Source organism: Orycteropus afer, unplaced genomic scaffold (genome assembly GCF_000298275.1).
Source record: "Orycteropus afer afer isolate SDZICR_OR568_19922 unplaced genomic scaffold, OryAfe1.0 scaffold00040, whole genome shotgun sequence".
Taxonomy (NCBI): Eukaryota; Metazoa; Chordata; class Mammalia; order Tubulidentata; family Orycteropodidae; genus Orycteropus; species Orycteropus afer.
Genome location: NW_006921627.1, coordinates 16,120,386 through 16,132,096, shown reverse-complemented (window position 1 = coordinate 16,132,096; position 11,711 = coordinate 16,120,386). Strand labels below are relative to the sequence as shown.

General features: G+C 36.8%; 1 protein-coding gene across 1 annotated transcript in view; it reads left to right on the top strand.

The window, feature by feature from the left end:
• The window catches only part of LOC103193858 (NKG2-D type II integral membrane protein), a 22,761-nt gene extending 19,824 nt beyond the window's left edge, over positions 1 to 2,937 (top strand). Inside the window, 1 exon segment of the mRNA XM_007937172.2 lies at positions 2,820 to 2,937. Coding sequence (XP_007935363.2) covers positions 2,820 to 2,937 — 118 coding nt within the window.
• Positions 2,938 to 11,711: the final 8,774 nt, after the last annotated feature.

Sequence of the window (11,711 nt, the reverse complement as noted above, 5' to 3'; positions counted from 1 at the left end):
TGATATGGGTGTTCACCTTGTACGCTTGTATACAGTTTGGCTGAGAGTTAACTCATGGGAGTGAGTTCAGTTCCAAGCCCAAAGAGTGACCCAGGGCCATAGTCACAGAGGTTTCCTAGTCTCTATCAGACCAGTAAGCCTGGTCTTTTCTATGATTGTGAGTTGTGTTGCACGTTTTTCTCCCACTTTATCCAGGACCTCCAATTTTGATCCCTTTCTGAGTGGCTGGCATTGATAGCCAAGGAGCTACCACCTCAGAAACACAAGGAGGGGTCGCTATGAGTCAGATCTGACTCAACGGCAGTGAGGTTTTTATTTTGTGTGTGTGATCTAGTACTGCTATAACAGACATACCACAAATGTATAGCTTGAACAAACAGGGATTTATTCTCTTAACAGTTTGTTGGTATGTGCCATCGAGTTGGACCCGACTCATAGTGACCCCTCTTTGGGTTTCCGAGGCAGTATCACTACGGAAGTAGATTGCCCAACCTTCCTTCCAAGGAGTGGCTGGTGGGTTTGAACCGCCAGCCTTCTGGTTAGCAGTCAAGTGCCTTAGACACTATGCTACCAGAGCTCCTACAGTTTAGAAGTCTAGAAATCTGTTCAAAGTGCCAGCTCTAGGGGCTGGGTGAAGGCCCCTCAACCTTGGGTTTCAGCTCTGCTTTCTTGCTCCTGGACCACTGGAGCTGGAGGTGTCTCTTAACTCAGGCAGCTGCTGGCTGCTGAGGCTGACAAACCCAAGGTCAACAAGTAAAATGGCACAGTACCAAGATTATCAAGCAACACAACAGGCCATTAGTTCAAGTCCAAAAAATAATCCCAAGATAGGCAGGAAACATGGTATGCTGCTGAATGAAGACTCAGCTACATGCAGGGTCCAAGTGTGCTAAAAAGCTCAAGACCTTTCTCTCAGCGTCTTCTTATATACTGGAAGTAGATCACATCCCTAAGGCAGCTATTCAGCTGCTCACAGTGGATTCCACCATGGAGTTGATTACCAGTCTTATTATGGGGAAAAACTACATCCAGCTGCCCAGCCACTCAAAACCAGGCCCCCACCAAGTTGACACATAACCTTAACTATCACATATGTGATCTAATATATTATTATATGTATTTTAAGTCGTATGGATTGAATAAAACCAAAACAAACTAGTTGCCATCAAGTGAATTCCTACTCGTGGAAGCTCCATGCCTTTCAGAGTAGAATTGCTCTCCATATAGTTTTATTTTATAAAATTTCTTTCTTATTTTATAACTTTTTACTGTGATTTAGGTGAGCTTTTACAGAGCAAATTGCTTTTCCAGTCAACAATTCATACACATTTTCTTTTGTGGCATTGATTGTAATCCTTACAATGCAACAGCACTCTTTACATTTCCTCCTATGTTTACCGTTTCCATGTGTCCTTCTTTTCTACCCTTTCTTGCCTTCTGAGATTTATCCCTGGACAAATAGTGCCTTTTTCATCTTGTTTTGCTGGAATTTGAGCCAGGGGTGTGAATCTGTTCCAGGCTTAAAAGGTGTATAAGGGCCATAGTTTTGAGGGTTCCACCAATCTCTATCAAACCATTAACCTTTGCCTTTTTGTGATTTTGAATTCTGTTCTACTTGTTTCTCCAACTCTATCCAGGACCTCCTACTGTGATCCCATCAGAGCAGTTGGTGCCTCATCTAGTTCTTCTGCTTTCAGGGTCACATGCTTTATTAGTCCTTTGGACAAATTGTTTCATGTGTCTTTGATTTTTTTTCACTCTTCTTTGTTTAGGATGTTGAGGGACCAATAGTTGCTTGGGAAAGAGGGGGGCCAACAAAATAGCAGAAGACACTCAATAAGATGGATTGACACAGTGACTGCAACGATGGGCTCAGGAATAGTGAGGATTATGAGGATGGCACAGGATTGGGTAGTATTTCATTTGTTGTACATAGGGCCGCTGTGAGTTGGAACCAACTCATTGACACCTAACAACAGCAGAGTTTTTGAATGTAGCCTTAAAGTTAGTTTTGAAAAGATGAACCTTCATGTGATTAGATTGAGACCCACAATATACAATTCCAAAAAATCTCTTAATTTTTTTCCTCCAGTGTTTATTGTCTAGTCCTTTTCGATTCCAACACCATCAGTATATGATTTTTTTTTTTTTTTGGCATGTGCGTCATTTACACAATGAAGTGGCATCATTATTATTTTCTGAATATTTTATTTCCTATTTATTCCTGACAGAAAACAAATTACCATTCATTCTTACCTAGTATTTCCAAAATACTCGCAATCTCATAAGTAAATATGTATATAAATATATGCACAAATATATCTATCCTTACATGGAATACAAAGACATATGTAAGTATATAAATATTTGAGGATTTTACAACTTATTTTTCTTTTCTTGCCAAGTAATATTGCATATATCTGAAGACTTTTATTTTTGCACAAAATATGATATCTGTTGGATTCTAAGTAATATTTAATTTCATTTCTATCTTAATTATTTAAGTTTCAAGAAGAATTTAAAGCTTTCATTCACTCAAGTACACACATAAAGAGATTTCAGAGCATCTGAATTCACTCATTCTTAAAATACAATAAAACAAAAGATGACACACAATCTAGAATAGAATACAATGTATTACTTTTACCACCTGAATTGGTTATATTTTGCATATGTATAAATTAAGAAGGGCCAGGCATGATCCTAACATCTCCTGAAATTGTTATTTAAGTACCTCTATTTCAAGTGTAATAAATATTATCTCACTTTGATATTCTTACCTTAATAAAGTGTTTAATTTGTCCTTCTCTCCAATCTAGACTAACAATAGTTGAAATGCAGAATGGCTCCTGTGCAGTCTATGGCTCAAGCTTTAAAGCCTATACAGAAAACTGTTCAACTCCAAATACATATATCTGCATGCAGAGGATTATGTAAAGTTCTGATGATTTGAAAATTATAAAGGATGCAGAAGACGAAAAAAACATCTTGTATGTTCTCTCTGAAATTTCCATGAAGAAAATTTCTATAAAAAAGGTTTAAGCAATGTTTACTGAGTATCTATTCATATGTGTCATCCCATAAAAACATGCTTTTGCAGGCAAAGAAGATTAACAGTTATAGAATTTATCTTCTATAATGGTGTGGCAATTAAGGTTATATGTCAACTTGGTGAGGCTGTGATTTTGAGGGGCTTGGCAGCTGAATGTAGTTATTCCTATGATGAAATTGGATGTGGTGTAATCACCTCCATGGTGGACTCTTCTGTGAGCAGTTAATCAGTTGAAAGGGAGTTGCCTTCAGGATGTGGCCTGCTTCTAGTATATATGGAGAAGCTTTGGAAAAGGTCTTTAGCTTTTTGGCTCATTTTGGATCCTGTGTTTGGCCCATCATCGTCTCCAGGTCCTGGACTTGAATATGTTGCCTGTGCAGTCCACGAGCCAGCAATCTGCCGTTTTACCTGCTGATCTTGGGTTCATCATCCATAGCACCAGCCGGCAGCTGCATGAGTCAGGACAAGCATCCAGCTTGCTCCAGTGTGCCTGGAATATGAGGCAGAGCTAAAGGCCAAGGTTAAGAGGCTTCCTCACAGCCCATAGAGCAGGCACTGAACTGGGACTTCTAGCCTAGTCTTCCCCTAGAGCCGGCACTCTAAATTCAGATTCCTAGTGTTTGACTGCTAACCAGAAGGCTGGAGATTCAAACCCACCAACCACTCCTCAGAGGGAAGACTGGGCAATCTACTTCTATAGAGATACTGCCTCAGAAACTCAAGCAAGGCTCACTATGAGTCAGATCCAACTTAATGGCAGTGAGTTTTTTGTTTGTTTCGTTTTGTTTTGTTTTTTAGCCACGTAAACTGTGGTGTAGTGCCTAAGGCATTTGACTGCTAACCAGAAGACTGGCGGTTCAAACCTTCCTTGGAAGGAAGGTTGGGCAATCTACTTTCGTAAAGACTCTGCCTCGGAAACCCAAGGAGGAGTCGTTATGAGTCAGATCCTACTCAGCGGCAATTTGGTTTTGGTTTTGGAAACTGTACAAGATTAAGTTTCTATTTGTTAAATCTGTCCACTGTGGTATTTCTGTTATTGCAGCGCTAGAGAGCTAAGACAAACAGCGTTTGTTATTTTTTAGAATTTTGAGTAATGCACAGATTCATTTTTAAATTTAGTAAACTTTTGAAGATACAGATGATTGACTCAATTTTAAAATACAATGTTTAAACAAATGTGAAATTAATAGACTTTCAGGAAGTTTTCAAACTTTAAATATTTGAAATTTAAAAAACTTGCAGTTGAAGAAGGGTATATTGTTGTTGCTTGGTGCCATCAAGTTGATTCAAATTCATAGTGAACCCATCTGACAGAGTAGAAATGTCCCATGGGACTTTCCTGGCCGTAATCTTTACAAAAGCAGATTACCAGGTCTTTCTCTTGTGGAGCTGCTAGCTGGGTTCAAATTGACAGTCTTTTGGTTAGTACCCAAGTACTTAACCATTGTACCACCAGGTCTCATGAAGAATTGCATATTGAAGCCCATGCAATATACTATATTGCATATTTGAAAACATTCATAATAAAAGTGGGAAATCTACAAAAATCCTCAAATTTTCAAAAATCACTACTAATTTAATACAGTACATGCTATGTTTTGCAGAAGTTAAATTACTCCTTGAACTAAGAATATGGCACTAATTGCTACAAAGAATGACAAATTAAGAGAGAGTTTGAGGAGGTCTTACAAAGCTTATGGAAAAAAGTATATTTGAGTTGAGTAGAGTGAACAGAAATTACCTAGACAAATTTTTAAATGAGCAGCATTTTGGAAAATGGGACAATACTTACAAATTGGAAGAAGTACAAAGAATCTGAAAGCCAATTTAATAGGAGCAGAACAATTAAGAGAACAAGGAACATACAAAGTGGAGGAGAGGGAGCAGAGCTTTATATCCCTCATTAATTGTTTGGGATTTTATTCTAAGTGCAATGTATAATTGGTACACTTTATGTAGTAAAATAGAAATGAAAGAGAGTATTAAACAACAGATTAAAGGAGAATTAATGGAAAAATTCCCTGGAAAAGAATTGTTCTCTACATAGTCAATCAAAGAAAAAGGGATATGTTGGCCCAAATTAATTTTAAATAGTAATGTCTACTACCCAAAATTAATAAAACTTATCATTTATAACAAATACTCAGAAACTTTCTGTCACAGTTGCTATGTAAGAAATAAAGCAACAGAAATTGGGTTGTGCTTCTGTTTCTAGAAATCACAAAAGAATGCCATGTCATATATTACATCTTAGGGAAAACATTGTTAAACTGACCAAAGCAAAAAACTTACTGTCATCGAGCTAATTCCAACTCATATGACTGCCCCATAGAGTTTCAAAGACTGGAAATATTTATGGAAGTAGACTGCCTCATCTTTCTCCCATGGAGCCACAGGGTATTTAAACTGTCAACCTTTTGGTTAAAAGCCCAGTGCTTTAAGCACAGTGATACCAGCACTCCTCGCTAAACTGACCAGGAGATAAGAAATCTTCCTGTAGAATCTCAGGATTCAATAAAAATGGAGACATTAAGAGATATCCAATTGCTAAAAAATGGCTCTCATTCTGATGGTTTATAATGAAACCTGGGGAACTTGAGTCTCTCTTTGATGATTGGCATGATCCACTGAGAACCTAAGATGAATTCCAGGGGCCAACCAACCTGAAAAGTTGAATAAATGTTACTTTTTTAAAACTAGGATTCAAAAAGACTATAGGCTCACATAAGAAAGAACAGCAAATAAGCTCAGCCCTAGGACAAGATGGACCTCAAGACTGGAAGAACTAGAGATGGTGCCAGGCTACCAATGCCAATCATTTGGGAAGGGATCAAAACTAGAGATCCTGGATAGAGTGGGAGTAAAAACATGGAACAAAATCCAAAAACATAATAATGACTAGAATTACTGGTCGGATGGAGTCTGGTGGGACCCCCAATACTATGGCCCTGGGATACACTTCAAACCTGGGGTAAAACTCACTCCCAAGGCTGGATCTCAGCCTAACAGTAAATAAGACTTACATGCAGAACACTCAACCCAGGGCAATACACCCACCTACTCTGTGGAGACACATCCTTCGGAGCAATCAGCCATGGGGGATCACAACACAATGTAACGTAAGACACTGCCATGAAGTCGGATCCAACTCATAGTGACCCCTCCTTAGGTTTGCAAGGGATATCACTATGGAAGTAGATTGTACAACCTTCCTTCTGAGGAGTGGCTGGTGGGTTTGAACTGCCACCCTTCTGGTTAGCAGTCAAATGGTACTATACCACCAGAGCTCCAGAAGGGCAATATTCACACGTAGGAAAAGCTGGACAGATGGGAGTGCATAACTGAGAAGGGCACAGGGAAGGGGGGGGGTTTACTGGGCAGGGAGAGGAGGAGAGTGGGTTAGGGTTGGGGATGGTAATTGGGGAGTGAAGCTGAATGTACATGGAACGTTGAGTGTAAAACAAATTCTGCTCTGTAAATTTGCACCTAAAGCACAATTTTTTTTTTGACTGTGGAAGATATATATGCAACCAAATGTCATTTCAACATTCTCTGCCTATACAATTCAGTGACACTAGTTTTATCTATCATGTTGTTCAACCATTATCATTTGCTTCCAAATATTCCCATCATTTTTAATGCATTTTAATGAAATATAATTTATGTACAGTGAAATAGACAAAACTAAAGTTACATAGGTCTATGCATTTTTTTTCAGTGTTCCCTCGCCTCCCCTCCCACACTGGCAACCAACTAAGAAAGTTTCCCTCCAAATATAAACCTTTCCTTGACAGTCCATAGCAACGAACTAATACTATATTTGTCCTTCTATGATTGATTTATTTCACTCAGCATAATGTCCTCCAAGTTCATCCATACTATGCAGTGTTTTGCAGACTCTACATTATTCCTTAGTGCTGCATAGCATTAATTATCAGCAAATATGAGTTTGTTACTGTTCATTTTTGCTATGTGCTTTTTCATAGTGTCCATTTTTTGTTCCATATAATTTTCTATGCTGAGCTTGTTTTGTTTATGAATCATGTTATCACTTCCTTCATTGCTATTGTTTTAGTATTTGCTGAATATTTATGTTGGTCCTTTTTTTTGATGTGAAGGTTTATCATTTTTCTTTGAGGTTACCCTGTGATTTATAGTTCTTCCCAAGTTTAGAACAGTCTGTTCTATCTTGTAGTCATCTTGACTTCCCTACCATCTAGAAGTTCTGTAACTACACAGTATTTCCCCTCTTTTTGGTTTGTAGTTGTCCTCATTTGTTGGTTGGTGTCTCTGGTTCCCTGTTTACAATTTTTTTAGGCTTATTTACTCTGGATACTTCCATAGCTGGGTTGGTTTATGTCATCACGTGTGTTAATGGTCAATTGTTGTTGGCTGTTGTTGCTTCTCTGTCCAAAGGACTCCCTTTAGCATCTCTTGTAAGGCTGGTCTGGTTTTAACAAATTTCCTTAGTTTCTGCCTATCTGGAAGTGCCCTAATTTCACCATCTTATTTGAGGGACAATTTTGCTGGGTACATAATTCTTGGTTGGACATTTTTCTCTTTCAGGGTTTTATATATACCATCCCATTGTCTCCTCACTTCCATGGTTTCTGCCGAGAAATCCAAGCTTAGTCTTATTGGTTGTCCCTTGTAGCTAACTTTTTGTTTCTCTCATGCTGCTCTCATGATTCTTTCTTTGTCTTTGGTTTTGGTGAATTTGATGATGATATGTCTTGGTGTTTTTCTTTTGGGGTCTATCCTGTTTGGGGTTTGTTGGACTTCCTGAATGGATATATTCTCATCTTTCATCATATCAAGGAAGTTCTTCACCAACAAATCTTGGACAATTTTCTCTGGGTTTTATTTGTCTCTTCCTGCTCTGGAATTCCCACTACACGTAGCTCATTCCTTTTGATGGTATGCCACATGAACCTTAGGCTTTCTTCATTTTGTTTTGATTTTTTTTCTGATTGATCCCTTTCCAAAGAAGTATTCAGGTATTCACCTTCAATCTCACTAATTCTGTCTTCCATTGCATCAATTCTACTCCTTTGCCCATTCAGTGTCTTATCTATTTCTGAAAATTTATTATTAATCTTCTGGATTTCTGTGTGTAGATTTTTTATCATTTCTAATTTTTCATTTGTTTTGTCATTTTGTTGTTGTATTGTGTTTCGAAAGTGTTCTAGGATTTTCTCTGTGTTTTCCTCCATTTTGTCAGTGTTTTCCTTGATCTGCCTCTCAATTCATTGAAGATACCTAAATAAATTGTTTTGAATTCCTTATCAGGGAGTTTCAATGCCACATCTTCCTCAGGGATGTGTTTTGGGTCTGTATCCTGGTCTCTCATTTCTCTTGCTTTATCTTGCTTCTTTGGGTAGACTGTGGTACTCTGTTGTCTCCTAGGCATTGTGATGTGTTTATATTTAATTGATGATTGTATGTTGGAGTGACTTGCCCACAATTTTCATTTTCTTTGTTTTGTTTGTATGTTGTCTACATAAGCAGGGTACTGGGCTGTCCTCCTCTATTCGCTAGTTGACAGCACTTATATACTCACCACCTGTCTCCTTTCCTGTTATCAGCCTCTTGTATGTCCCTGCTGTCCTTGGCAAACAGAGCCTAGTCTTAGGTCCTGTTTTCGTTCAGGTTTTTCCAATAGTTGGTGCCTCATCCACTTCTGTGTACTGTCTTTCAAAGCTCAGGGCTCCAGGATTATCTTCTTTATCTCTGTCAATTGGTTTCTCTTTTCCTTGTCGAGGAGAGTCTGTGTGGCTTGTCTGCTTATTCCTCCATCTTACTGGAAGTCTCACTAAAGCACAATTAAAAAAAAAAACTCAATATAGGAAATAGTAGCAAGGATCCTTGCTAGTTTTGACCTTTGATGAGATAGAGGTTAAAATTAAAATCTCTGATGAGAATTTGAAGCCAAAATTAAGTCTCAGTTAAGTTTGCACTCCAAGGTCCAGCTATCAGTGATGTCTAAAAAAAAATTGCACTTAAAACATTGATTTAAAGTACAATACAAATACCTTTGAAGGAAAGCAACATCATCCCAGTTCTTAAAGAATTTCAACTAATAAACTTTCAAAGTTTATGAACACAGGGAAAAAAGATTCACAAAAACACAGAACTGAGTACTGTGATCAAAAGCCTGCAAAGAAGAGACTCAGATTTTAACATTATAAGGCACAAATTTCAAATAAGATAATAACTTTGTTTAAAATAATTAAAGAAAAGAATGAAGATATAAACAAGGAATAAGAGATAATAAAAATATCACCACAAACTTCTGCAAATAAAAAGAATTATAATAGAACTGTTTACTAAAGGATATTCTAAATAATATATTTATGATTAAAAGTTGGAGACATCAAAGAAATTCTATAGTTTAAAAGATATGTCAAACAAGACTATTGTTAATTATGTGGATAAACGAAAAATATATTAACTGTATCAAATAATAACAAAAGTTTGTTCAATTTCTAAAAAGTCAAAATGCAGAATAATAATTCAGTTACAAAAGAAGGAAAAAATATAATTAATAAAACTCTTTTGGAAAACTGTAACACAAACTTCTAAACATTGTATCCTTTGAAGAGCTGATTCAGTCTTACATTTTAAATATCACCTGTATACTTACTAACTTTTATTTCCTCTAACTCAAGTCTTATAATCAAGTTGCTTATGTGCCATCACCATCTGTATGTGGAATAAATTAATCAAAGTCAATACGATCAAAATTGTACTCTTAATCTTTTCTTACCAATATTTCTCTCACAGTTTTTCCTATGTCAGTTTATCTGTTGACAAAAACCCATCTCTGATTGTTCAAAATAAAAACAAACAAAAATGTGGATATCTACATATAAATATATGTATTTATGGAGAGAGAAGAATAGCAAATATTGTAAAATTTGATATTTAAGTAATCTGGATGAAGGGTATATGGTAATCTTTTGTACTATGTTTTTAGGATTTTTGTAAGTCAAATTATGTCAAAATAAAAATTTTAAAATAACAACAAAATGGGAGTCATCCATAAAGCCTCTCTTTCCCTCATCTCACATCATATGCATTAGTTAATTCTCTTAGTTTTAATATAGACATATATATTGACATAATATGTCTATAATAAACTCAAACCAAACTCATTGTCATTGAGTCAAACCCAATTTATAGTGATCCCTCCTTGGGTTTCCAAGGTGGTATCACTACGGAAGTAGATTGCCCAAGCTTCCTTCTGAGGAGTGGCTGGTGGGTTTGAATCACCAGCCTTCTGGTTAGCAGTCAAATGCCTTAGGTACTATGTTAACAGAGCTATATATGTCTGTATATATGTAGAGGAGCTCTGGTGGATTAGTGCCAAAGGCACTTGATTGCTATCCAGAAAGCTGGAAGTTCAAATCCACCATATACTCCTTGGAAGGAAGACTGAGCAATCTACTTCCATAGAGAAACCACCTCGAAATCCAATGAGGGGTCTCTATGAGTCAGAATCTACTTGACGGCAGTGAGTTTGTTTTTTGGTTTATATACATATATCTTCAGAATCTGGTCATTTCTTATCACCTCCACTATAAAACTTGTTTGATAATGAATTCTAAAGTTTTGGTTTTCTAAAGTATTTTTTATTTTACTTTAGTCTACAAAAGATATTTTATTGAACGTAAAATACAATTTTGACAGATACTTTTTTCACCATTTTCAAAGTGAAGGTTTTCACTTGGCCAGTTCTTTGAGAGTGAATGTTACCTTCCTTCTTCCTTCTTTAAACTAAAAAACCATTGAATTCTGATGTACATTATTTGTGTTAAATTTTAGCTCCAGTTTTATTGTACATTTAAAAACAAATTATCTTTCTTTTCCTCTGACTACTATTAAGATTTTTCTCTTTATTTTTGTTTCTCATAATTGTGACTATTGTACACCTTGCTATGGTTTTTCTTCTATTTTTCCCACCTTGAATTTGCAATTGCTGTTGAGGGATTCCATTCTTTATCTACTCTCATACTGTAACTCCAATTCCAAGGAAGGTTTGGCAATCTACTTCATAGAGATACTGCCTCGGAAATCCAAGAAGGAGTCTCTATAAGTTGGGACTGACTCGACAACAGTGAGTTTGGTTTGGTTTTGGTTGAATATGTAGCACATTTCATTCATACATACATCCTTTTTTTTTTTCCTACTTTATTTTGTCTCAGTCCATTTATTTTTATATTGACTTGATTTGAGTTCACCAATCCTACTTTTTTATTTAAATTCACCAAATAACCTATCCACAGAGTTTTAATTTCAGATAGTAAAGTTTTCCAAGTTTGGAGTGGCCATTTGGTTGTTTTGGGAGATTCAACTTTTTCTGGAGATATTTTTAATCATTAGACTTACTTGGTCCGTATTCTTCTATATACGTGTTTGTTCTGGTTACCTAGTGCCACTCTGATAGGAATATACCACCAATGGGATGGCTTTAACAAACAGGAGTTTATCCTTACAATTTGGAGGCTTTAAGTCCAAGTTCAGAGTGCCAGGCTCTAGGGGCTGGGTAAAAAAGCCTCTCAACCTTGGGCTTCAGCTTTGCCTCCTGTTCCCGGCCCACTGAAGCTAGAAGCATCTCTTCACTCAGGCAGCTGTTGGCCGCTGAGGCTGACAAGCCAAA